The sequence below is a fragment of the Lepeophtheirus salmonis genome, chromosome 9 (genome assembly GCF_016086655.4).
Source record: "Lepeophtheirus salmonis chromosome 9, UVic_Lsal_1.4, whole genome shotgun sequence".
In the NCBI taxonomy this organism is placed as follows: domain Eukaryota; kingdom Metazoa; phylum Arthropoda; class Copepoda; order Siphonostomatoida; family Caligidae; genus Lepeophtheirus; species Lepeophtheirus salmonis.
Genome location: NC_052139.2, coordinates 26,200,245 through 26,226,157, shown reverse-complemented (window position 1 = coordinate 26,226,157; position 25,913 = coordinate 26,200,245). Strand labels below are relative to the sequence as shown.

The following is a 25,913-nucleotide window of genomic DNA, read 5'->3' as shown; positions in this document are numbered from 1 at the left end:
GTCTCTCTTGCCACATCTTGTGCATTCGACGCTCTTTGGAAGGCAAACTTTCCTATTCTTATGAGGAAATTGGAAGACACACTGTCTAAGACAATCTTTCTTAGCTCTTGTTCTACGATCTCCTACAACTTTGACTCTTCGATATATATTGAATCCACATGACTTTATATTCGCGTTAACACCCTTTGATACTAAATCATTTAGACTATTTTGATTATTCTTTGCTGTTGTTACTATTCTCCATTAATATATACATCACATATTTTATTTGCGTCATCAAATCATCTTAATTGTGCTTCTCTATACTTACATACCAAAGTTTTATATTATGACAATTAATATTTAATACTATTTGTATCATACAATAAATCATAACTAACATGAAGACATTTTCTAGATAATATAATTTTGATGAAATATTAGCAAGCAAAGCTATATTTTGGTGAAGGAAAGCTTCTATATGCAGTAAATTTTCAGATAAGTTGTAATGTTAAAAAATCATAATTGAGATATCTTATAAGTATGTTCGAAATTATCCATCGGCCATCAAGTATGATTTATGAATAAAGGTTTGTTTATGTCCGAAAGGAAACAGATGAACCAGATAGTTGAAGTTGTATTTGCTGGCGCGCTTGGACAAAACAAAATTCCCACAATCCGAGAGATAATTTATCCTTATAATGATCAAATCCATTACAACGGGTGAGCTAAAAGATACAACGGATTTTGACACTAGCTTGAACAATAATTAAGACTGTAGTTTTGAACAATAAAAATTCAAATCTAAAAATGCTTAAAACTTACAGCCCTACTTATATGAGTATCATACTCCTATTTATTTATTATTTATCTTTATAAGTATTTGCGCGCATTGCAATTATTATTATTTCACTCTCCGCGAAAAATATGTACCTTTTATTTGCAACATAACTGTGGGCTTTTAATAGAAGAATGAACCGTAGTAGTATTTTTATTTAACATATTTTCGAACGTACGCTCTTTTAGTCAGTCAATGAATGTAAAAAAAAAAAAATATATAAGAGAGAAAATAAAACAATCATCCTCTTTCTCTCAACTCGTGTTAAATCCTTTTTCATTTTAAAAATGCAAGTTTAGTTACAGAAGAGAGAACGGAGAAGAAGGGCAGGCCGTCACTCTTTCAAAAAGACGCCATTTTAATTGCAACAAGTTATTAGAAGTAGCGGTGATAGGACAATAACTAATAGAAACCCAAATAAATTCATAAATAACTCGCCAGTTTAATAACAGATTAACTTCATAAAAAAAATATATTAATATTCTAAGTGCGCCTACCCAACCCTGACGGATGCATTAACAACACTAAGGAGACTTAAAAGAAAAATAGACGTGCGAGTAAAAAAAAAAAAAGGGGGGAGGAAAAATGAACAGAGCGCGTGCGAGGATTGCCGGGAAAAAAATAGTGTACTACTGTCTACTACTACGCGTCTCTGATATTGTTGTTGTTATTATCATCACTTCTTATCCTCTTTCTCCCTCTCTTTGCTCCAGAAAAATCATACACTCACTCAGTTACAAATAAGCAAACTAACACAGTTTGGGTATGCTTCGTCATGAGGGTCAAATTTTATATTTATAATACAGGAATAACTATGGTAAAGAAAGAGAATACTATTATTTCGAACAATAAATGATAAGGAATAAAAACGTCAAATCGTGTTGTTATGTATTTATTAATGTGATATAATTATATTTTGTCAATGGCTATGATGAAAGTGACATGATATTATATATTAGTTGTAAATGAACGACTGGTACCTCCCTCTAGTGGTCGACCTTTTCATCAAAGTCACTCAAGCAATAATAAAAAACAAACATGGCTTTGTGTCAAGGAGTCGCATATTGTGCTGCGATAATATGATGTGATATCAGAACATGAATTCCTTTATTTTAAGTACTTAATTAACGTTTGGATTACGACTATGAATTAGTAGTTGATAATTGAGTATTCCTTAGAATTAGTTATTCTCCTTCATTTTATCATCAATTTGACGTATTTAAATATAAAATCCATTAAAAGCTTTAATGTATTTGTAAAGTATGGAATCTTGGATTTTAATGAATAGAGTTGTATAAAATATGAGCTGAGAGGAGTGCGATACTTTTTGTAGTGTTCTTTATTCCACAAAGATTTGATGTAGAGTTATAACTTATAAGTCCTTCTTGGACTGGTAGTAGAATGAACAAATTGGTCATTACCCTAATACAATATAAGGAAGTATTCCTTACAATTAGTTTAAACCTTTAATCTAGAGAGTCGTGATTTTAAATCCGGACAAGTGTATCCCTTCATATCTTGGAAACCAGAAGATCTATCTGTATGAAAGTGCGCTCATCTGATTTAAGTCACAAAACTGTATAAAAAAATTACAAAATCTTTGCATGAGATGTCGAAACGCTGTGTGGTAATTTTTGTGTGCTTCCGTGCCGGGTGCAGCCTAAGGGCGCAATTAATTTTATAGATAATAATGTTAAGAGCTTCAAAGTCCTATAGGAGGCTGTAGTTGAAGCTGGGTGTGGTTGGTTTGATAGATTGACTTCACTATAATGGACACTAAGAGCAAAATATTTGCGAATCCATAAATTAATCTTGGGAAATGAATTGTTACATATGCAGGGCTAGACAGTCGTTAAAATTAGCCACTAGGGCTTTCCAAATAACTCTGGGAGAAAAATAATGCGAACTTTATCTTTTATAGATATATATTTTACTTAAAAATTACCATAACATTTATGTTCAATGTCTATTCTACTTTGCCAAACAGGGCATATACTCAGGATTTGAACCCGAAATTCCCTGTGTATGTGCGGTATTTAAGTTACGGCATAACATAGCCAAATTGGCTAGACACAGTTTACCCTACAATAGTTCGATTGTTTTTTTATTAGCTACGGGCTAGCGTGTTTGTCGAGTCCTGAATATATGTTCAGTAAATGAAAATCCTGTGTTTAATATTGGGCTTTTTAAAAAAAGAAACCGAAAATCAACATGGAAACCCTGATACTTTGAGGGAAATCAGCTACAATTAGGATTGCCAACTCCCTGAAAAATAATTAAGGGACACTTCCGTGCAGGATCGGTGTTTTTTTCTAAATACGGAACGATTTCATTTTCCAATGGAACAAACTTTTTTCCATTTTCCGATTTTTTGACCCTGAATTGAATTAGATGAAGATTTTTGTGTGACATGAACACATGGAAAACAAATTATTATCCTGCAATTCATTTAATAATGAAAAAAAAATAACTGAGTATATTAAGAATCTTTCTTAAATAGAAACCTGCCTTTCTCACATAAATTTGTATATATTAATATAATTCTATAGATAGAAAGTAGAACATCTACCCTGAAATAGGGAATCTATTGAACAATTGTTGCCTAAAAATTAATTTTCCAGTGATTCCATTTTACTTACCATTTTTTAAAACTCACTGTACTACGTGAACAAGTACGTCCCGTTTGTCAAGGGACGATTGGCAGCCTTATCTACAATCAGCTGTGACAGGGAGAAGGGGTAGAGGGAAGTATACGAGGACATTGTCCAGAATTACTCCAATATCTATCCCCAATTCTACTCTGATTCTAAGGACTTACAATTAAAACTCTGCAACAAATCCTCCGGGTTACGCTCCGTCTTTTATGAGCACACACGAATGTTTAATCAGGTTTTGAATGAAATCAAATGTAGTAAAATGGTAAGTTCACTTATCTCGAGTTAATAACGTGAGCTATCAATGATAACAGCGTAGGAAAAGAAAATTCAATCTTCTGACTACCAATTAAAAAAAAAAAAAAAGAGGTTAAAATCAAAATATATGTACCCAGCCTTTGATTGGAGTGGAAGTCGACTACAGAATAAATTGTTGAGTTTGTTTTGTTAAAATGATCATTATTCTATATATTTCCTTTCACTATAATAATAATAATTAATTAATTAATTGGTGCAGCAATTCCTTTTCGACCGGGATTTTGTATCTAAATTATGATAATAAAAAGTAAAGAAAATGAGACAATTATAAGTATCTATAATAATAATAAGATTTAACTACTTTGGTGTTTTCCCCCGCCTTTCTTTGTTTTAAAACGTTCAATAATATATAGTTTCTTTTCTTCAAAATATGTACTAACAAAATAAATATTAAAAAAATCATGCTAAATGGATGTTAAGAAGGAACACTTTGTACGTACACGTAAGTCAGAAAGGGGGGGTGGAGGTGGTGTATGAATTGTTTTATACTATCTCATCAATATTCAGTAGTAATATCAGTGGACTTAATTTAAAAAATAGATAAATATATATATATATATAAATATATAAGATAAATTATAAAAACACATGGGCATTGCACATCTAATATAATATATGTGATTGTAAATATGATTATAATAATTATAAAATATTTGAGTGAATAACAAATTCCGTTCATCATTAATTCTAATAATGTAATAATCAGTAGAAGAGACGCGCGCTCACACACACACACACGAGAGTCTGTAGCTAGGTAGATAGGTTTGAAGAATTCATCATCAATTAGTTCATATTAATGTACGTACACAATATTCTGCAAGGTAGATTCTTACAGAAACGTCATATTCTCTGAGGATATGCCCAAGAATTTTTTGATAGTCTCATCCACTCGATAAAGTTTGACTACTCCCGTTTGAGGTGGAGATGAAGTAGAGAGTCGACTATCCGCACCTAAGAGACAGCAATGACTATTCTTTATGAATTCTTCCCATGACATCTCAATCGAAAAACAGGATTTGAGAGTCCCTCCTTCCAGGTTACTGCTGCTGTGTCCACCCTTACTACTCGTCGTCGAGCTGGATTTGAGATCCGAAGTTTTTATAAAATGTCCTTCATGGTCTTTGAACTGGTAATAGGGGGGGAGTTGACTTGAGCTGAATTCAAACTCCATCTCTACACCTCCCTTTCTTCCTTCATCACTATCCGAAGAGTCATCATCACACTCAAAGTTGGGTTGTACATATTCATGAACAGATGAAACGTTCCAACGATCAGACTTTTTTCCATGAAGATCTGCAAGAATCCCTGACAAATATTTCCTCATATCCTCATCTCCCTCAGTGAGATCAAGGGGCATGTTACCACTATAGTCGTACAGCAAAGGATCTGACCCGTAATTAAGTAAGTGATACACAGCCATGGGATCGCCTCCCTCCAAAGCTTCGTGAAGGGGGCGAGTTCCCTTTACATTCCTATTTGGATCCTCACCATAGCGCAATAAATAGTTCACAATGTGGCCATGACCTCGAAAAGCCGCTTTGTGAATTGGAGGAATACCTGCATTGTCCTTTATCGAAGGAGGGATTTTCACCATATCCAAAGCATAAGCAACTACATCAGGATAGCCCATCTTTGAAGCACGATGAAGAATCGTCTCCCCAGCACCTTTATCAATGACCCAGCTTTTTGACTCTGACATAATTTGATCTAATGTATATACTACATCCACCACTTCTTGAGGCTCAGGAGTGCCAACTCGAGAAGTATCGCGAGACTTGGCAGAGTTTCTATTCTTTGCTCGACTAGAACTTGAGAAATCCATACCAGATTTCCTTTTCCTCTGCTTTCGATGATAGTATTTCTTAGGCTTCTTCTCTTGAACATAAGGGACAGGATCAATAGGCTCCCAAATAACGAGATTTTGAATCACCACTTTATGAACCCAACTAGGATTATCTTCTATTAAATCAAGAGCAAACTTTTGTAATTCCCCTTGAAGTTCCTCTTCTTCTTGGGTCGGCTCCCGAAGGTCATCCTCGTCGTCATCCTCATCCAGTTGTTCAACCTTTATTCCTTTCTTAGGTGTCCTTTTATACTTTGCAGAAAAAGGAATACTATTCTTTGAAGACGATGCTGGTTGAAGCTTATGAGATGATGCAAATGGTAAGGACGTCGTCAAGGTTGGAGGAACCTTTACTGAGGAGCTCTTTGAAGTTGCTTTAATATTAGACAAATGAGGTACAGTAGTGGGTAAAGGTGTTTGAGGCAATTTAGAAGGTGTTGATGGTGGTGATAAACTTTCTTCACTAATTATGATTTCTTTTTTAATTTCAACTAGAGGTGGCGGTGAGGGAAGCAGTTCTAATTCACATTCCTTTTTCGGTTCGGACAACTTCCCCTCATCCTTATGATCTCCGACTTTTTTGACATAAGGTCGTTTTTTCTTTTTAATAGGAGAAGAGCTCTTTCCATTCGTAAATCGCTCGGGCAAGTCAATACCAAATATTTCTCTATATGCCGTAACTGCTCGAACTTGGTTCGACTGACGCCGAGTCTTGGTTTCAAAAACCTCAGGCTTCCAGTCCAACATTTTTGCTTTTAAATCACTACACTGATCCAGTTCCAAATACCGTAATAGCGTTTGTCTTCGAAAGTTACCGTAATTAGAGCCCATTAAAATATCAGTTGTATCCGACGTAAGAAGAGGAAGGCCCGGCGTAGGTATTAGACCCTGGCATTCCGACTCTGAATCATCATCCTCATCCTCACAACTCGAAAAGCTCCTCTTTTTCCTGTCCTTATTTAAAGGTTTTTTATACATTCGCCCCATAGTTATCCGGAGTTTTTTACGATTTTCTAAAATTGAGTCTACAATGTTGTTAACAGCTCTTGGAACTTCTGCTGTTGCTGTTGAAAAGGGTGACTGCATGCTTGACATAGATTGGCGAAATCCTAAAGGTGGTCCTTTGGGTAAGAGATCATCTTCAGGATTTGAGTTCTCAAAGTTATAAATGTTATTTGTAGTAGAAGAATCGGAGAGAGAATTTGTGTTCTCGGAAGAATTGGTTGCATTACTCGATTTTTGTAAGGAGGACGTTTTGTTCAGTATTTTTGGATAGACATGGATAGTTTGGATTAACTTATCTGGGAGACGACACTTTTCATGATGAATTTTCACTGCACTCTCCCAATTAGGAGCAAAGTGTATGATTCCACCGTAATTAGGTCGTGGACGACGGCGCAACTCAGGAGGAATGTCTAAATACGTTTTATGAGCTCTTTTAATAGAAGTAGTACAAGGAACACCTGTAAGGATCGTCTTCATCGTTGGACTCGCCTGAGTCGTTACTGCTGCCGCTGTCGTTATGATGGGTGGTGCTGTCAATTGAGATATGAGAATCGACGTGGTTGATGCATTCACTGTTGTTGTTGTCGTTGAGATTGTTGATGTTGTTGGAGGTGAAGAAATAGAGGAAGAAGTATTAGGAGACGAAGAAAGAGTTTTAGTCACAGATGACGTAACAACTACGTTAGTCGTTGTCTTTGCCAATGAAGAGGGAGTCGGATCCTTGGGAGTTCCTTCTTCCTCATTATTATGATTATTATTACAATTCGTGGAAGACTCCTTCTTAGTGGACTTGTTGGCACCAAATGCTGAGAGCCAAACATCTTTGACTGATGTGGCACTAGAAGGGTCCTTTTTTGGAGGCGGAGCAACGTTGTTTTTGCGTTCTTTGGACAAAGGCTTTTGAGGTAACTTGGGGACAATAGGCAATGCCCAGAGTGTTCCTCCTTTTTTAGGTGGAAGACTGCTGCTGTTGCTACTACTCGTCTTTGGCGCCGAATTTTCAGATTTAGACACCGTAGTTTTGACAGTGGGTTGAGTCAGAGCTTTTGAGGGTATGGAGGATGTTACAACAACAGTTGTTGCCGTTGCAGTTGAAAGTTGAAGAGGTGGCGGGGAAGGTGAATTTCGAGGTGGAGGATAAGAAGGAGAATTAGGTTGGTAATAAGTTTGTTGTTCTTGTTGATGGGGATATAGAGGCGGCTGAGATGGGTGTCCACCATAGGGATATGTAGGAAAGAAGCTATTACTATTGTGTAGTGGCGGAGGTTGTTGTTGTTGATGATATTGTTGAAGAAAGTGTGGCTGCACTGAAGGGGGAGGATAAGTTGGAAGAGAGGCCTTTTTGAGAACTACTCCATTATCTCCAGATTTGAGAAAATTGTTACACAGACGACCACCTCGACCACCTTGTAGATGATCATGGACGGGAGGAGGAGGGGGCTGAAGTACTTCCATATTGACCTTTTCCCGTGGTGGTGGTGGTGCAGCTGCCGCTTCAACTGAAGATGAAACAACGACTGCTTCCTTGGTTCGCATAATTTGCTGTTGTTCCTGAAGAACTTGTTGCTGGACTTGTTTCAACGACTCCTTTTTCTTTTTTGTTTTGGGGACGGAGGAGGGAGTAGTTGCCTTGATGAGATCTTGTTTATCTTTAGCTAATGGAATAATAGAGACGGCTTCAGAGGATGACTTACAGCTTCCCTGTTCCCCCTTCTTGATGGATTGACCCGACGCACTTCCCCCAGCAGCCTCTCGAAAAGGTAGAAGAACATTACTACTTTTATTCTTGTTGCTATGCTTAAAGGTATTTTCCTTGGTATCTCTTATAAGGCCATCTTTTTTGGAATCATTAGTACAACTGCTACTATCCTCATCATTAAAAGTATATGGATCCTCCGTTTTTAGCCGTTTGGCGTTCGATGAAGAGGGAAGTTCTTCATCCCCGCCATTTGCTGCTGCTGCAGCAGCGGCTGCTTTTCGTTTCCATGAAACGGAGGGTTGAATCATTGTATGAGTTGGAGTGGGGAAGGTGTCATGAATGGGTATGCAAGTTGGCACACTAATGGTTTCAGGTTTAGTCACGGAATTATTGTCCTTAATACTAGGAGCACCAGCACCAGAAGAAGTATTCTGAATAGGAATGGATGAAGGAGGGTGTGGAGCGTGAGCAGAGGTATTAGAGGGAGCTTGATAATTGGGAGTATTTAGAATAGTCCTTTCGTGAGACGACTTGGGTGTGAGGTTCATGGGTCCTTCATATTGTAATTGTTGGGGGCCATTGTGATGATAGGGAGAAGAGGAAGGGTGTGGATAGTGGGGTGGATGGGATGGATGGGGTGGATACTCTCCTCTCTTGTAGTATCCATTGTTGAAATGCGAGGACTTGTCCGGGTACTCTGAGTAAGAGGAAGGAGATGAGGAAGAGGAGGAGGAGGAGGAGGCTGGAGGGGGAGGATATTGCTGGGGATATTGAGGAGGATGGTGAAGGGGTGTCGCCTGGGGGGCACAGTGTGCTCCACCCCTGGGTCCAGAGTAATGTGCATGTGGCTGATAGGGATTGGAGCGTATGTGAGCGGGCAAAGGGGCACCATGCTCAATATGATGATGTGCAGAGTATTGTAGAGCATGATGCTGCTGCGGAACACTCCCCGGAGGCCCGTGGTGATGATGGCCTGGATGAGGCAGACGAACACGATGATTCGTGCTCTCCCGGCCTTGTTGCGAATGATGTGCGGGCAAAGGTGCGTAGTGTGTGGGCGGATAGCCATTCGTCAAATGCGCAAAGTTCGTTGAAAAGTTCTGTAGTTGTTGCATATACACTTGGCGATGGGAGTTGAAGTTGTTGGAAGGCCCTGGGTAGGGATTACTTTGAGGGGATCCCGACCATCCCTCGAAATTCCCACCACGGTCTACCATCAGGGCATCACTATTTAATTTTTTTTTTTTTTTCTTAATATCAATAAAAGACTCAAAGGGTGCAAAGTTCCAAGTCGATATCAAAAACAAATCCGGGAAATAGTATAAGGATGATGAACAGAGGGATAATATGTGTAATTTTCTCTAAATTATTCGTATTAAAAAGAAAAAAAAAAGTTTTAAAAAAGAAGGGAACGTAAGTCCTTGTCACTCCCAACGCACTCACTCAACTCAACTCAACTTCACTTCTCCTTTTTTTGTTTCTTCCTCTTCTTCTTTCTTTCATCGCGCGCGCACACAGACACGTACGTACTAACGCACACCCACAAAAGTCGTTTCTCCCCCTTCTTCAGTCAGTATATAGTACATTATATATATATCGTACGCTTTATTCTATTATATCGTCGAGGAGGTAGATTTCTTCTTCTTCTTCTTCCTTTCTTCTTTTTTTTCAATATTGGAAAAAAAAAAAGTTAGAGGCCTTCCTGGCCAATTTCTCCTTTCCTATTTCTACTACGACGACGACGCCATTTTGTATTTCACGCCTTCCCTCAGCTCCCTCCTTTGATCATCTTTTGAAAGAGAGATGAAAGAACCTGTCTCGGGACAATCGGAGCAAATAAACAGTCTTAGTCTCGGGATCTATCCGGCATGTCCTTTATTTGTCATTTTCCTTCGTGTGTCACGTGACGTTTAAACATTTCTTGTACACTATAGAGACTACCAGTGGAATGGATCATGTACAAACAAAGATGTTGCCTACCATCTAAAAAAAATTATATAATATGACGTACATTTTTTAATGTACTGTCATTGATATTAAATTATTAATATAATATTGAGCTAGACGTCAAAGATGATGATTCGAAGGCTCAAGAAGGCCTTAGGATGGAAGGATCGAGTAGAAGAGCTAATGGAGTCCCCGCCAATTGGTAATATCTCTTCCCAGATCATGACCCTATACTTTGGGGGCGATATTCAAGACTTGAAAGATCGAATGCTTGTTCGAGTATGAATAATATTGTTGTCATTGAGGTCGATTAAATATGCTATTGATTCTCTGGCCGGATGGGGACGTCATTTCCTTCCGTTTTGGAGTAAGATTGCTGTCTGGTCTTATTAGCATGAGGATAAGGACCTTTGACATTCTCATCTAGGAGAGAATCTCATTTCTTTGACACTTGTTGCTCCAACTCTTCCCTCGTTTGCCGTTTGCCCTCTTAATTTCTCACTCACTCACTCACTCACTCACTTGCTCACTTGTCCCCTTCCCACTCTTCATGGAGTTGTTTGTTGAGAAGAATGGCACTTTTCTCATCTAGCAGGTTCTTTCTTTTCTCAAAGGATTTCGAAAGTCATAATAAATAATACCAGAGCTTTTTTATGTGACGTTGTTAGCATTGTTCATGTCGGCCATTTTGGGGGGTATAAAAAACAAGTTTAATAACAACGATAACCCTTTTATCATCATGATATTAAGAAATATAGTCCATTATTGGACATCCAAAAGGGACCAAAAAATAGAAGGACTTAGACCTTAACCATCAAAAAATTATTTCTCTAATGCCTAGTTTTGTTATATGTCAGATCCTAAAATGTATTAAAGATATGTTATTACATCGTGATACAATATATTTCCATATTATTGATAATAATTAACTAATACAATAGAAAGAATTAGATACGTTTATTTTATTACCCTACTTTTCTCGTCTAATCGATCAAACAAAAAAATAAAATTGTACAACTTTAAATATTTCATAGAGATTTCCTGTACATATTACTTTGATTTAATTCAAATATCACTATTTATTATAGGCATAAAGTTGTATTCAATGCAGGTACTAAGTCCTTCTTTATCCTTAAAGCCATTTGATAAAGTTTCATCAAGATTTATTCGAACTTTGTTCATTTATTTCAGTAAAAATATCAACTATGAGCCTCCAAGATGGCGTCTCCTTTAATTAAAATGCAATTACTCACGTCAGTTGAAACGCTCTATAGGTATATTATTTATTATCAATCTTTCTAGCATTTCAACTTTTGTTGAATGACGATCCGTCATTTAATCTTTCGCTTTTTCTATGTTAGTCTTTACTTTGTTCATATTTTTTTATTTTAACAAAAATCGTTATTTTTTAAAGGATGTATTTTTTGTCAATGCACTCAGTGTGTTTTTTTTTATAAATGTACTTTAAAAAAATGCATTACAAAATGTCTTTGTACCTCGTTCTTGACTCCTTACAATGGTCAAATCTGAGAGTTCTATTATATAAGTCATTAATTTTTATGAGGTTTTAATGTTTATTAACTTTGTTGTTTGACTGCATTATTTTTTTTTTTTTCGTTTTTAGACTCATAATAGGTAAATGTTACAAAATCCTTTTAGTCGAAAATGGGGCTCATCCCCCCCCCCTCATTGTATTCTTAATGTTTAATTATATATTATTGTAATGACTTTAATAACAGAGCAAAGTATCAAATATTAAATATTAATCAATTTTATTTTATTTTTCTAATTAATTACAGCCGCAAGCCAAGAAATTTGCAGAGGAGCGATGTTTGGAGAGTATTTGTAAAGTTTTACGCATTGCTTTTGAATATGATAGAATTGTCATTGGTGAGAAGTTTTTCATTATTTCTTAATATTTTTATTACCATTGTTTCTCTTTTTTTAAATTCCTCAATGATAATATTGTTCACTTATAAGAAAACTGTCCAGTCTTTCATATCATGCACCTACTAATTATTTTGTTAAATCTTTATTCATTCAAATTATAGAACCATCCTCCAGTTTTAAGTAGTTTTGAAGTTTATACACGAATAAAATCCATTATTGAAAAATTGAATATTGGAGAATTATGACATGACCAAGGAAACTTACAAAATGCAATTTGAATCTCTTTTTGACAAATAAGCAAATTGTACGAGTTGCAACCCAACAATGACATGAATAATTTTAAATGGAGGATTTACATTACTTGAGTTGAACATAATTCGTTAATCAAATATGCCATGAATATGGTCCATGGTGTCTTTTTTGACTAATTTAATAAAGATATTAATAAAAAGTATTCTGTGTCACATTATACATTTAAAGTACCACAATTATATTACTCATAAAGACATAAAAACCACGTAATTGAAATAGTATCAATTAAAAAAAATTTCAAAAATCCACAGCTATTCACAAAAATAAAATTAATTTGAAAAAAATTTCAAAAATCTTGAACTATTAACAAAAAATCATATTTTTTGAATAAAATTTTTAATTTTTTTGAAATTTAAATCCATAGAAAATATAAAAAATTATATTTAAAATATTATTTTTCTTGTATAATGTATTGTAATTTTTGGAAGAAAATTTGAAAAACTAAAATAAATTTCAAATAAAAAGTTAAAAAAAAAATTCAAATATTAATTTTTTCGGAGAAAAATTTCAAAAATCCGTAGCTATTAACAGATTATTTAATTTTTTGGAAAAAAAATTGAATAATTAAATTGTTTTTTCCATTATTATTCTTTCCCCTGCGGAAGAACAAATTGAAACTTGTACGATTTGCTTATACAAGTTGTAACTTGTACACAAACATTGATATACGAGGGTCGTTTGAAAAGTCCGTAAGAAATGCGAGAGATGACACTACTGGCCCATATGGAAGTTATGTTTATTTAGTAGCATATCTTGGAAGACTCTCACCCTGATCGGTCTACTATTTCTTTCTGTTTGGCATTCGTTTGAATCGAGGAAGTGGATTGATTTTCAAAAAATGGTCGAAAAATAATTTTGTGTCTTTATTAAACGCCTCAAGAGACTGAAAAGAAGCTTGATAAACATTTTGGGGACTCTGCACCTTCGATTAGAACAGTTTATTAGTAGTTTCAAAATTGGCTATATTGGCATTGGATGCCTCTTGAGGTTACTACTACAGGAATCATTGATAAAATCCATGATATGGTGATGGATGAAAAAAGAAGGAAAGTGCGTGAGATTGCTAGTGGTGTGGATATCTATAGTTGGAGCAATATTTCCATTAATTTTGCGACCACAACTGCTGAGATGTGAGCTGGTCCATTGTCGTGAAGGAAAATTACTTTTTTGTGAGCAATCGTGAGCTCAGTTTTCTGAAGGTCCAATAATCATGAATAATATGCACCTGTGATAGTTTTACCCTTTTTCAGATAGTCAAGGAGGATTCTTCCTTAAAAATCTTAAAGACTTTCGCCATAATCCTTCCGGCCGAATCCTCGATTCTAATGAATGCCAAACAGAAATAAATGGACCGATCTGGCTGAAAATTGGTGTGTGTTCTTCCAAGGGATGCTACTAACTAAACATAACCTAGATATGCGCTAGTAGGGCAATTTCTCTGACTTTTCAAACGACCTTCGTATTTGAAATAGAAAAATAATTTAGGATTTTATGCTCAATTGAATTTTACTTAAGATTGTTGACACACCACATTTGACCAAGTTTCTACCAAAAATGAGTTGAAGAATTTACTGTAGACAAATGCCCACAGCTATATAACTCGTACGTACAATATTACTTAATAACCAATTAATTTGTAATATGTAGATCAAAATATAATAATAGCAACAATATATAGAGCGTTTTCACTGACGTCATTAATTGCATCATAATTAAAGAAGACTCCGTCTTGGTAGCTTAAAGTTCATATTTTACTAAATAAAATGGATAAATTTCCTATAAATCTTGATATAACTTAATCAAATTTCTTTAAGAATGATAAAAACTCAACATCTAGTACTAGATGCCTGATATTATAATTAAATTAAAGTAATATTGAATCAAACTCCCTGAAAAAGGCTAGATTTGTAGATTTTTTATTTTATTTTTGGATTGGTTAGGGACAAGAAAAGTACAATAATTAAAGACAAATATCTTATTCCTCCCATGGCACAGTTCATTTTTACTAACAATATGGAAATAAGGTTATATAACGATGTCATCGAATATTTTAAATACATTTTAGGATAAGATATATAATAACACTAGGCATTTAGGAAGATAGATTTTTGATATCCAGTTTTTGTTCAACTCCCTTTATTTGAGGCTCCCATTTGACATCCAAAAGCTCACTATTTTCCTTAGTATCTATGAAAAAATAATTTTTATTGTTAAAATACTGACATAAACAATACTGACGTTACATGAAAACTCTCTATATTTGTGAATTAAAATGATTTTGTTATTTAAAAGGGGAAAAAAAAAAACGTAATGAGGTATACCCAGTTTAACTTGTACGCCCCATATCTATATTATTAAAACATATGGAAATTCAATTGCACGATTAGGATAAAATAAACATCAAATTCCTAGAGCTGATGACTAAATATTACATAAATATTATATTAACAGGATATCAGTGGATTTTGTAATAAAGATCACTCTCACTTTTTATGACCCGACCTAATATAGATATAAAATATTTTAGAAGGAAATAAAATTAGTCTTATAAGTAGTAACTCATCATTGTTTTAGTACAATATGTAAATCCGCTCTTTATCTAATAAATAATATTAATCTCAATATAGATTATTTTCTAGTCCACTGGCTTAGAATCTATTATTTTAAATTGAGTTGTTAATACGGTTTAAAAAAACAGACAACTTAAAAGTAAAATGTATTTTCATATATTTGAAAACATTTGAAGTCATTTTGCCATCGGAGATATAATTATTTTTGTTTCAAGTTACAATTCACAGCTTACAAGAGTATTTTGAGTTCCAAGGGTTCATTTTTTCCAGATGTATTTTATTACTTTATTTTTAAGTTGAGGATTTATACAACAGTATTACTTAGTCTAGGCCTTTTCATTTAAAAGGCCTACATAATAACACCAAAATGCACTTTTTTGCCCTAATTTTAGGGATGAAAATCTTGTGTATTTTGAAAATGTTTTAAAGGAGAATAGATTAGCTTTAAACAATGTTATATATGTCTGTTGACATTTCATTACATCAGCTAAAATCAGCTGTGACAAAAAAGGAAGGGAGGAATAAATAAATATGGAGTTTGGCAAGAATGTCTCCGATGTCGATCATCAATTCTACTCTGAGTCAACAAGGACTTACGATTATAACTCTGCAACAAATCCTTTAGGTTGTCTTCTGTCTTTTATGAGAATACGCGATTGAATTTCAATTCAATGTATGTAGTAGAAAAGGTAGTTCACTACTATGGAATTAATTAATAATGACAAAAGTGTATGAAAAGAACATTCATACCAATTACCAATTGCAAAAAAAAAACTGGGTAACAAAAAAATACACATCCCCTAACTATGATGATTTGTTGTGTAATTCTACAGGTGCGTCAACGGGCTAGAGCCCCCCCAATGAAGGATTTTTGCTTTTTACAGGAAAATTTAATATTTCAATTTTTTTCTTACAATACAAATATATTATAATATAAATTAATTTTTTATAATTTTTTTTCAAAAAATTTAATTAATATGAATAGATATATGGATTTTTTATTTTAATATTAATTTTTGAAATTTTTTTCACAGAAAATTTATTTTCTGTGAATAGATATGGATAAAAAAAATTAGAAAAAATTTAATGATTGAAATTTTTTCCCAAAAAAAATAATTTTTTGTGGATAACTATGCTCTATTGATTTTATAAATTTAATTTCTCAATTTTTTTTCCTAAAAAAATAATTTTCTGTGAATAACTATAGATTTTGAAAAAAAAACTCCAAAAAATTTAATTTTTCTTGAATAGGATTATTGATATAAAAAAAAGTAAATAATCAAGTCCCAAAAAATTTCATCCTGGGAGGCCCTTGTTTAAGTGTAATTCTCTGTTACACTTTCAGTAGAATTGAGGATCGACATTGGAGTAATGTCTGCATAAATTATTTCTAGAAACCAAGTGGGGTTTGTTTCTATTTCCTTCATCTCTCCCATCGGTTTGTAAAACATATTATCTGCAAGTTTTCAGGTTTTTTTTCCTTGCCTCCACAGAATAAATGATGCTTCCATAATAAACTCAATTTGTTGGGTTCTTGAAGGACAATGCAGAGCTATTTTGTTACTGATTGTTAAGGTTCTTTAGATTGATTAAGTAGGTAATTAGTGGGGATTAAGTCATGTTACTTTGTTTGCTAATAAAGGAGTTCATTTATCAAAGCAATAAAATCTGGAAAATGTCATTTATTCTGTAGTGGTAAGGCAAAAAAACTGAAAAACAAGGCTTTACAAGTAGGGGGCAGATCTCATAGTTAGAGTCAACACAAAAAAGCAAGCTAGAATGATTTTTCTCAAAATAGAGTGTGGATTACATTTGTATTGCCACTGGATGCACACGAAACAGAGTGACAGTATCTCTACCCTAAAAGAAAGTACTGTCCTAACTTTTGATGGATTTTTGTATATATAATACGAGGGTGTCATTGATTTTAATATTTGATACAATTGCTTGATATAAGTTCTCATTAAATAATTGCTTGAGTTATTTCATTTTCATTCTAAGTAACCTGATGTGCATTGACTTTGTTCTTTGAAATCTCCATCCATTTGTCTTGAGGCTTGAGAAAGAATATATGCTTCTTAATAACTAACAATGTAAAGGAATATTGTTAGTGTTCTCATAGATTTACAATCAATTAAGGAATTAAATTAGCAAGAAGGTTATGAAAGTTTTCTTAATTAAACAAGTAAACAAAATACGATTTTATCAAAAAACAACCACTTTTGAATTCCATATTCAATTCCAGTAGTGCTTGAGACTACTTCTTTGTAGTCTGATTACGAATTGATAATTAGATTCGAAATCAAATATGATTTTCTACAATTTTTTGTGTATTTTTACTCTTTTGATAGGTTTAAGTCAACTTTTGATTACAAAAACAATCAGTAATCTACATAAAAAAATAATTTATTACTAACTAGTGGTAGTAACCGGCATTGCTCGGAGTAATTAAGCATCAATTAAATAGTAAATCCGCGAGTCCACAGCCCTATAATTAGTGTTGTTTCGGTCCTTTTTTATTTGGTCCAGTCCAGGAATTTTTCATAAAAATATCGATGGTTTATTATTAAAGAAAAAAAAATCTATTATTTATTCTCAATCAAAACATGCGAACATAATTATTATCAATAAATAAGTCCATATAAATAATAAAATGTAAATAAACACATAGAAATTGAATTATAATAGAAGGGATTTTTACAAATTCATTCATATTTTCACTGGGAAGCTTCTAAACGTGTATAAAATTAAAAAAAAAAAAGTTATTCAAATGGAAGTTATCAATGGTTCATTAAGCAAATATGATATATGAAATATGTATTAAGATTTTGGATATATCTTGCTCAAAAATATTATTTTTTTCATTATAATGTTATATAATTTATTCTATTATGTGACAGAATAATTAAAGAAAAGACGTTGACGTCACGAAAGATTGATTTTATTTTCTGTAAGGGCCAACAAATGAGACTATACTGCGGGCTTTGGACCTAAATAAGGACCTACACAACACTACTTGTAATATATACAACTATGCTTGCTTGCTATATGACTCCTTAGTTAAATCAATGTTACTTTTAAAATACAATTTTACGAAAAACAGCTCAGTGAGAGCAACCTTCTAAATTTAACAATAAAAACTTGTAGTAAATTAGTAACTTATAAAGGGGATTCGCCAATTAAGAATCCATTGAATATCAATTGCGAAGAAAGTAAAGTTGTTTTTGCTCAATTAGTATTAATAAATTAATTAAGGGTAGACCATGAGAGCTGAATTAGAACATTACATAGGAGTTGCTGAGCAAGAGGTAGAGGTCAAAATGTTTTGATCTTAGTAATTTATATACAAAATACACTCTATATCGTCAATTGGAAATCTTATTGAATTGATTAATTTATCTTCTATATTTGTTTGTGAATGTTTCAAATGAAAGCAATTCTTTTTAATATTGGACCAATTTCTTAATATATGCTTTACATTTTAAACTTATTTGTGCCTCAAAAACATGTCTTGCTTAACATAAAACTGTATATATTAATACAGAGGTCGGATAACTTTTTCAGCGTTATACCAAAAGAACTTGCTGTAAAATTAATTTACCCCAAAACCTAGTGAGGGGGCTTCCTCAGGATTATATATAGAGGAAGCTTGGCTTTTGGAAAGAATCAAAAAATATCAAAAATCCACAACTCTTCACAAAAAAAAAAAAATTCAAATATTAAATGTTTTAGAAAAAAAAATTGTCAAATTAAATTTTGTGTGAAACATATTCATCCTGACCCACAAACAAATTCTAGTAAAAATCAAAAATTTCTTAATTTGGTGGTGGAGCTACAACCCTTCCCCCTGCGGACGCCCCTGTTGTGGCATGTTGTTATTTCATTCAACACTAGGAATTAGTAGACCCATTACCCCAATCACTCTATTAATATTTAACTATAGATAGAAAGTAGAACATCCATCCTGAAATAGTACCTTTATAGAGCATCTTTTGAAATTTTTTCAACATATTTGTGCTTCAAAGACTTTGACAGAAGGCAAGTGTTGTAGTAAAAAAAACAAAAAAAAACTCAGTGCCACAATATGTGAAGAGCCAACTTTTTCCACTTGTACTTCTTCTGAGATCTTGCTGAAGTGAGGAGTTATTTGTCTTTGAGTGAAAAGAGAGTAAAACTGCTGCTCCACTCATTTTCCAGTTTTTCAAGGGATGGTTGACAACCCTACCCAAGAGTGTTCTACGTTTTTTATTAGAAGTAACTACCGTAGTATTGTTAGAATAATTCAGATTAATGAAATGATGTATGAATTGCTTACAGCTTTAAAAGGTAGCGTGGTCGTCTTGTAAAATCAAACCAGGGGGATTGTCAGCGATTGATTTTAATTGTTGGGATTTCTTCTACGAGGAAATTTTGAAAATACCGCTGATTAAATTGCAATATTAACGCAATATGAGAATATATAATTCCGGGCCTACCGTTATTATTTACTCATCTCTATTAGTCCACTTTTGAAAGGGTAAGAGTCTTTTTTTTTTATAATTTTCGTATAAGCAATATTTAAGAACACATAATTAGCTGTCGATTGCTAAGAAAAAATTGTCCTAGTTTCCAGCATGAGCGCACAATATAAGAGGATTGAGATAGCCCCGCTTCTCCACGCGGGATTATCTAGAAGGCCATCGAGGAGCAGACTGACGCCTCGAAGAAGACGATTTACAATGTCTCCCATCCATTCACCTCTTAAAATTTACATAATAGAGATGAGTAAATAATAACGCTTGGCCCCGTATATAGCCTATAAATAATAACCATATTCATTGTAGGGAGATAGCATCCCCCAATCCTCATACAACTGGAGCACCGTATGTCAGTCTTTATAAATTTGGTCCATTCGAGTCTTAAGACCGCTCCTATTATTTTTATATTCTTAAAACTATCGGCTTGTCAGTACTAGAACTGTTTATAAAATAAGAATAAAAGTTACCTGACGTCATCAAGGACATCATTTGTGCAGGACTGGACTCGACTAAACAGAACTAAAGGGGACTGCAGTCCTAAATAAGGATTGGAACAACACTATTCAATTGTATATAACCTTAGATATTTTTCAGGGGTTTGTTTGAAATGAATAAGGCCTCAATGTATCAATTGTTTGTACGCCAAATGAATTTATTCGAAGTATGAATGATTAGGGCTTCATATATAAAATAATATTATCCTCTAAAAGGTTTAGTTCAGCAAGAATTTAATTTTCTATAAAGACGATATTTATCGAGGTTTAGTGCTGAAGTTTTTAAAGTTCCTACAATGAATGATATTGTATAATATGGGAAATAAATTCAAATATAAATACTAAATAATAAAACAATGGGGTTTTTATTTAAGATGTATCGGTACATCGGAATCGGCAAGAATCGTCCTTTTTTAAGTATCGGAATTGGCTCAATCCTGCCGATACCTATGCATAATTATTTATTTAGGTAATATGACTTATTTGATCTCATTTTTGAAACAAAATGACGGTTACAAATCAATCAAATAGCTAGACTTTGTTCACACAAATTCAAAAATAGAAAAGAAGGAGGAAATTACATAGAGAGATTATACATATTCGCAGGTTTGTATATGAAATTTAATTGTGAGTAACAATGTTGAAATAACCATATTTTTACTGCCCCATGAATTGTATCAGGAGTCTTTTAAAAAAATCGTAACGATAGTAGTTGCGTTGAGCGCTTTACTCTGAAGCCATTAAGTTACTTTTTCACTAAATATTAATAATATTGTTTATAACAGAACTGAAGTCGAGTTCATATTTTCTGAGTCAAGTTGAAGTCACGGGTCCACTAAAAAAGACACGAATCTCGACAGAAGCACTGATTTATACATATTTTAATTCCTAAGGCAAGCATATAAAGCTCAATTATGAACTGTAGACAGTTCAAAGCCATTTGATCTCATTTTTTAGTGAGGCAGTTGAAATTAGATGGGAGGCTGACTTTAAATATCTAACAAAGTAAAACTCCCTTATATGAACCAACTATAAATTAATTGACTCCGAAGAACGGAGAGTAATTAACTTTCTGAGATTAAAATTTATTAACAACTAATTGATAAATTTATTTCCTTATCCGTAATAAATAAAAATTAAAATATAAACAAGTAAACCATTTTGTTATATGTTTATGAAATTCCTTTATGCACATAATGAGAAATCGGTATTTTTAATTGTCCATAATGATGATATCGGAATGGGCTGAACATTTTGGAATCGGTACATCCCTAGTTTTAATATATTATTTTATAAATGGATTCTTTTGATCCTCAATAAAGATGAAAAACAAATCAATTATTCTATATAATACATAGTGATGTCTCAAATAGCCATTTGTATTCATCAAGACATAATACATTGAATAGAATAGAAATGATTATCTGTTTTGTCTCATAACTACAGGCATCAAAGCTTCCATTGTATTGACTACTACTTTCCCAAATCTGCTGTATATGTATTTCAAATCGAATTTTAGTTTGTCCAATTTGTTAATTCCAGATTCCGTATAGTTTCCTTATCATTTATGTATATATATACATATATATTAGACTGTATTGAAATGACAAAAGTTAGGATTTTCTTATCACCGGATATTATAAAAAGGTGTCTAAATAAAAACAATAATAAAAAATATATGGTCGTATTTTTTAGAGTTTAATTGACAGTTTTCGTAGTCCAAAATTATAAATTGGTGAGAAAAGTTATCATATTTGGCATAAATCCACAATAAATCTATAATTTATAATAATATATTTGACACTTTATATCAAAAAATGAGATTTTGTTAAAATATATGTTTCATCCATGATACTTAATAAAATAAAAGTTCTCTAACTCGATTCAAATAAATAATTTGAACTAAACTACATCGAAATTTTCTTTTTTTCTTGATATTTTACAGATGTTCAAATAAAAATGCGTCCATGACGACCAATTTTTTTGGACGTTTGAGGGTTATTTTCTTGTTTAAAGGAGTAAGAAGTTAAATAAAAAATATCCAGTGATACCAAATTCCCAACTTTTATCATTGAGGCACACCCTCACATATATATTTATAAATGTATATTCATATTAATGTAATTGTTTTAAAATAGGTTTTTCCTGACTAATGAACATTCTGTATCTAATCAACTCAAAAAGGCAATTTTTCACCTGATCATCTCAGAATTTGAGGAATATTTCTATTAAGTTTTCTTAAATTTATTTATATGTTTTTTTTCTCTCAATCTAATGATTGTTTTCCCGATATATTGAACACTAAACAGAAGCAAGTAATGTTTTTTCAAATGGTCATATCTTCTGAACCAATTTGGATTCAATTTCAACAAACAAAGTGTATTTGTAAAGTGAAATATGTAAAACAACTTTATATTGGTCAAATCTACAGATAGGTCTGACTGGATCTAAGGGACCGTTGATAGTTTCCACTGATGGTCGATAATAAAATAACTCTTAATTCCCTAAATTGTACCCCAGGCACACGGGATTTGTGTAGGATAATAGTTGGACCTATGGGCAGGTTAAAAACCACAGCCGCTACTTCAATGAACCCTCTATAGAATCGCCTATGCTTCGAGTCAACGGATTGTTTAGTATGTACTTGATGCCTCGAAGCTGATTAAAAACTTCCAACGCCACTTCAAGAAGCATAAAGGATCCCTCCTAATTTCTAATTACTTTTTTGCAATGACAGCTTCGACGACCGCTATTTATGTTCAACGGTTTTGCTACAGATGGGAAAACCATCTACGGCAGTATCGTGTCAGTTCTTATTTAGGACTCAAGACTGCAATCCACCCAGATCAGTCTCGGTCCGGTCCAGTTCAGTCCTGCTTATCATTCCTATAAAATTATGAAGTTCGGTCCAGGATAACGTCCCTCCACTTTATTTATTCTTCTTTAAAATCCGTTCTAGTTAGTATTGGATCAGTCCTAGGACTGATTACCTAAGCTGTCTTTTTTATCACTCCGATCTTTTTTACCTTTGAACGGTGCTAAGGATCGATACCTCCTAGTATTATTTTTATTTTCTTCATTTCTAGCTAGGAATGAAGAAAATAAGAACGAAGAAAATAATAATTAATGAGAGTTAGAACGTACGATCTAGTCACACACCTCCTACTTTTAACTTCTGGTATTTTGCTTCTTTGAAGGAAGGTATGAATTATGATGAAATTTCGGCGACTGAAATAACGTAGTTAGTAATAACTACGTTATTTCAACGGTTCTAGTTTCCATAAAAGACCAATAAGGATCGGTCCTAGGATTGACAAATTTTATTAGGACCGGACTGATTTACACTTATTTCTAGTACTGGTAGCCCGAAGGACCGACAGTATCAAGGACCTGTCCCAAGGACTGATAGGACCGAGCCTAAGACTGGATAGAATAAAAGAGGACTGACACAATCTTAATCTGCAGATAATTAGATGGGCCAGTCCGATTTGTAAATGAGACAGATGGGTAGATGAATTACAATATATACAGTATAATTGCGGGCACAATATTCAATAGTCCGGAGAATAATCTTCCTAGAATCAAAAATAATATTTGAAATTTGCTGTCAACATTACAGTTTTTCCTAAAATTACAATTGAAAAAAAAAAAGTGCGCTTTATCTTGGTAAACAATCATTTGGTTCATTGGGGGGTTTGGGGTTTGACGCTAAAAATCCACATTTACACTAAATAATTCTTTCAAGGTCTGAGTTGTTGAGGTGAACCCCTTTGTTTAATTTGATGTGAAATGCCCCGAGACTTTACCTACAAACCAACCACTAAATTTGTTTTTATTTTTATTTTCAGTTCGACCCTCGGAGTTATTTGATGGGATTTTTAGTCGTTTTTCGAACTGGGTAGAATGCGATTCTCATGGTAATCCTTCCTTTAAAAACAAAGACTATGACTCACTTATTCATTTGGAGGTAATTGTGAAATGTGTAGCGAATCATGAGTCTGGTATTCGAATTATTGGTTTTAGTAAGGGATGCGTCGTGCTCAATCAGTTTTTGATGGAAATGTCTTCTAGGCCTCCGGACTCTTTTACATCAAAGATAAAGTCAATGGTATGGTTGGATGGGGGTCATGGAGGCAAAAAGAACACATGGATCACGGACGAGGGTGTTCTGAAGGGCTTTCGGAAAAATTATCCTGATATAGATTTGGAAGTCAGGGTGACTCCCTATCAAGTAAACGACAAAAATAAACCCTGGGTGGGTCATGAAGAAGAAGTGTTCTCGAATACTTTGAGTACATTCGGATTTTTTAAGAGACAATTGTATTTTGAGAACGATACTAGTCTTGATGCACATTTCAATATTATCAATACTCTTGTAGATGAGAAGCCAGAATAAAAGTTTTTATATATTTTATAAATTATTATCATGTGTATTTGAGTTAATAATACTTGAGTTTCTAAATTAAATATGTCAAATCATAATATTTACAATCAAAACATGGTAATAGTTGTACACATTTTAAAATGATATTCATTTTACTTCTTAATGGATTGCGTTGACGAGGAGTAAATTTTATAATAAAAATAATGCGTTGAATAATTGTTAGTAGTGTTCATAATTTTTTTTTAAACATTAATTCAAGATGAATGTACAAAGAAAGGGTCAGAGTAAAAAAAAAACACAACTCAGTCCATAATAATTAATCATCACTTTAGCTTCGAAGGAGGGGACATCCAACTTTTGTAGAATCGAAGACCCCCGGTTTTCTCTTTATTCCTTTTCTTATTAAGTAAATATTCCTTTCTTCCTCTCCTACTTTCGAAAGAAGATCTATTAGGATAACAGTGACGATACCCTCGACTTCCCAATCCTTTTGTAGTGTAACTCCTCTGACACTGATTACACGTATTTGATGCAAATTTACTGGAATAATAGCTCTTCGGACATAGTTGGCATAGAACGCTTATATTTGAATCCCTATACATACCAGGAGGGCAGGCCACACATATACCCTCGTCGGATCTATACTCCCACCCAGCATCACAGTTAGACTTAAGCTGACTTTTGTGGACGGGTGAACAGTCGGGTATAAATCGTTTTAACTCCCAATCCACTCTTTGTGCATTACAAATATAGGATGGAGGACGACTTGAGAATTTTTGATAGAATTGATAGCCGGAATCACACTCTGGAATGCATTTGATACCCTCTTGTCCTGGCCCCAGGTTCTTACAATTAAACTTCCCGTTCTCCAAAGAAGGCACTTTATCGCATTTAAAGAGCCCATGATCACTTGGAAGCTTATGGTAATTGTAGTAACTTAATCCCTCCTCTGAGGAAGAGACTTTGTGTCCATTTTTAGGTACAAAAACAAGGAAAGGATTCTCGCTGGATTGGGAATCAAGTCTTTTAAGGGTAATTGTAAATTCACATCGTCCATGGTTACCATCCATATCGGATGCATGATATACAATTTTATGAGCTCCCTCTGAAAAATAATGTCCAGGAAGGAAGGACGCCATCACATGTTGTATTTTGATATTGTCTTTGAAATTAGGTTCATTCCAGGATATTCTCTTCATGACTTGACCAGGAGAAAGGTAATCGATAAAGGATTTAGGGCAATTCTGTACTGTGGGCGGGATCACGTCCTTTACATGTATTAACATTTGACAAGTCGCAGACTCCTTTGGGTTAACAGGACTTCTTGCCCTAAATGTTACAACATGTTTTCCTCGGATCATTTCACCCTCAAGATGTACAGCCCAGACTGGATCCGAGTCCACGTACCTATAATATTACATTTCAATGTAAATAAAAGTTTTTTCTAGGTAGTTAAATAGAAA

General features: G+C 33.7%; 3 protein-coding genes and 2 long non-coding RNA genes across 5 annotated transcripts in view; 1 reads left to right on the top strand and 4 right to left on the bottom strand.

Moving 5' to 3' along the window:
- Window positions 1-306: 306 nt before the first annotated feature.
- On the bottom strand, window positions 307-1,542 carry LOC121124436 (uncharacterized). The gene is made up of 2 exons (XR_005866308.2): window positions 913-1,542; window positions 307-707 (listed from the first exon to the last, which is right to left on the bottom strand). It is a non-coding gene; the product is annotated as an uncharacterized lncRNA (long non-coding RNA).
- A 2,775-nt stretch (window positions 1,543-4,317) lies between these two features.
- Window positions 4,318-9,800, bottom strand: LOC121124902 (uncharacterized). Its single transcript, XM_040720103.2, has one exon. It carries the CDS (start codon window positions 9,551-9,553, stop codon window positions 4,619-4,621), a length of 4,935 nt encoding a protein of 1,644 aa, XP_040576037.1. The 5' UTR covers window positions 9,554-9,800; the 3' UTR covers window positions 4,318-4,618.
- Window positions 9,801-10,179: 379 nt separating this feature from the next.
- LOC121124799 (mitochondrial protein C2orf69 homolog) lies at window positions 10,180-24,751 on the top strand. The gene is made up of 3 exons (XM_040720000.2): window positions 10,180-10,562; window positions 12,083-12,173; window positions 23,915-24,751. Exons 1-3 carry the CDS (start codon window positions 10,410-10,412, stop codon window positions 24,460-24,462), a joined length of 792 nt encoding a protein of 263 aa, XP_040575934.1. The 5' UTR covers window positions 10,180-10,409; the 3' UTR covers window positions 24,463-24,751.
- On the bottom strand, window positions 14,386-15,641 carry LOC121124800 (uncharacterized). The gene is made up of 2 exons (XR_011781819.1): window positions 15,289-15,641; window positions 14,386-14,672 (listed from the first exon to the last, which is right to left on the bottom strand). It is a non-coding gene; the product is annotated as an uncharacterized lncRNA (long non-coding RNA).
- The window catches only part of LOC121124798 (uncharacterized), a 93,375-nt gene continuing 91,927 nt past the window's right edge, over window positions 24,466-25,913 (bottom strand). The window contains exon 6 of the mRNA XM_040719998.2: window positions 24,466-25,857. Within this exon, the coding sequence (XP_040575932.1) occupies window positions 24,774-25,857 (1,084 nt within the window). The 3' untranslated portion in view covers window positions 24,466-24,773. The remainder of the gene's footprint in view (window positions 25,858-25,913) is intronic.

What these genes read in the sequence shown, in the direction of transcription:
- LOC121124799 (XM_040720000.2), top strand. Translation starts at nt 10,410, where the DNA reads ATGATGATTCGAAGGCTCAAGAAGGCCTTAGGATGGAAGGATCGAGTA. An exon ending in AAGATCGAATGCTTGTTCGA is followed by an intron (nt 10,563 to 12,082) that starts GTATGAATAATA and finishes AATTAATTACAG; the next exon opens with CCGCAAGCCAAGAAATTTGC. An exon ending in ATATGATAGAATTGTCATTG is followed by an intron (nt 12,174 to 23,914) that starts GTGAGAAGTTTT and finishes TTTTATTTTCAG; the next exon opens with TTCGACCCTCGGAGTTATTT.
- LOC121124902 (XM_040720103.2), bottom strand. Translation starts at nt 9,553, where the DNA reads ATGGTAGACCGTGGTGGGAATTTCGAGGGATGGTCGGGATCCCCTCAA.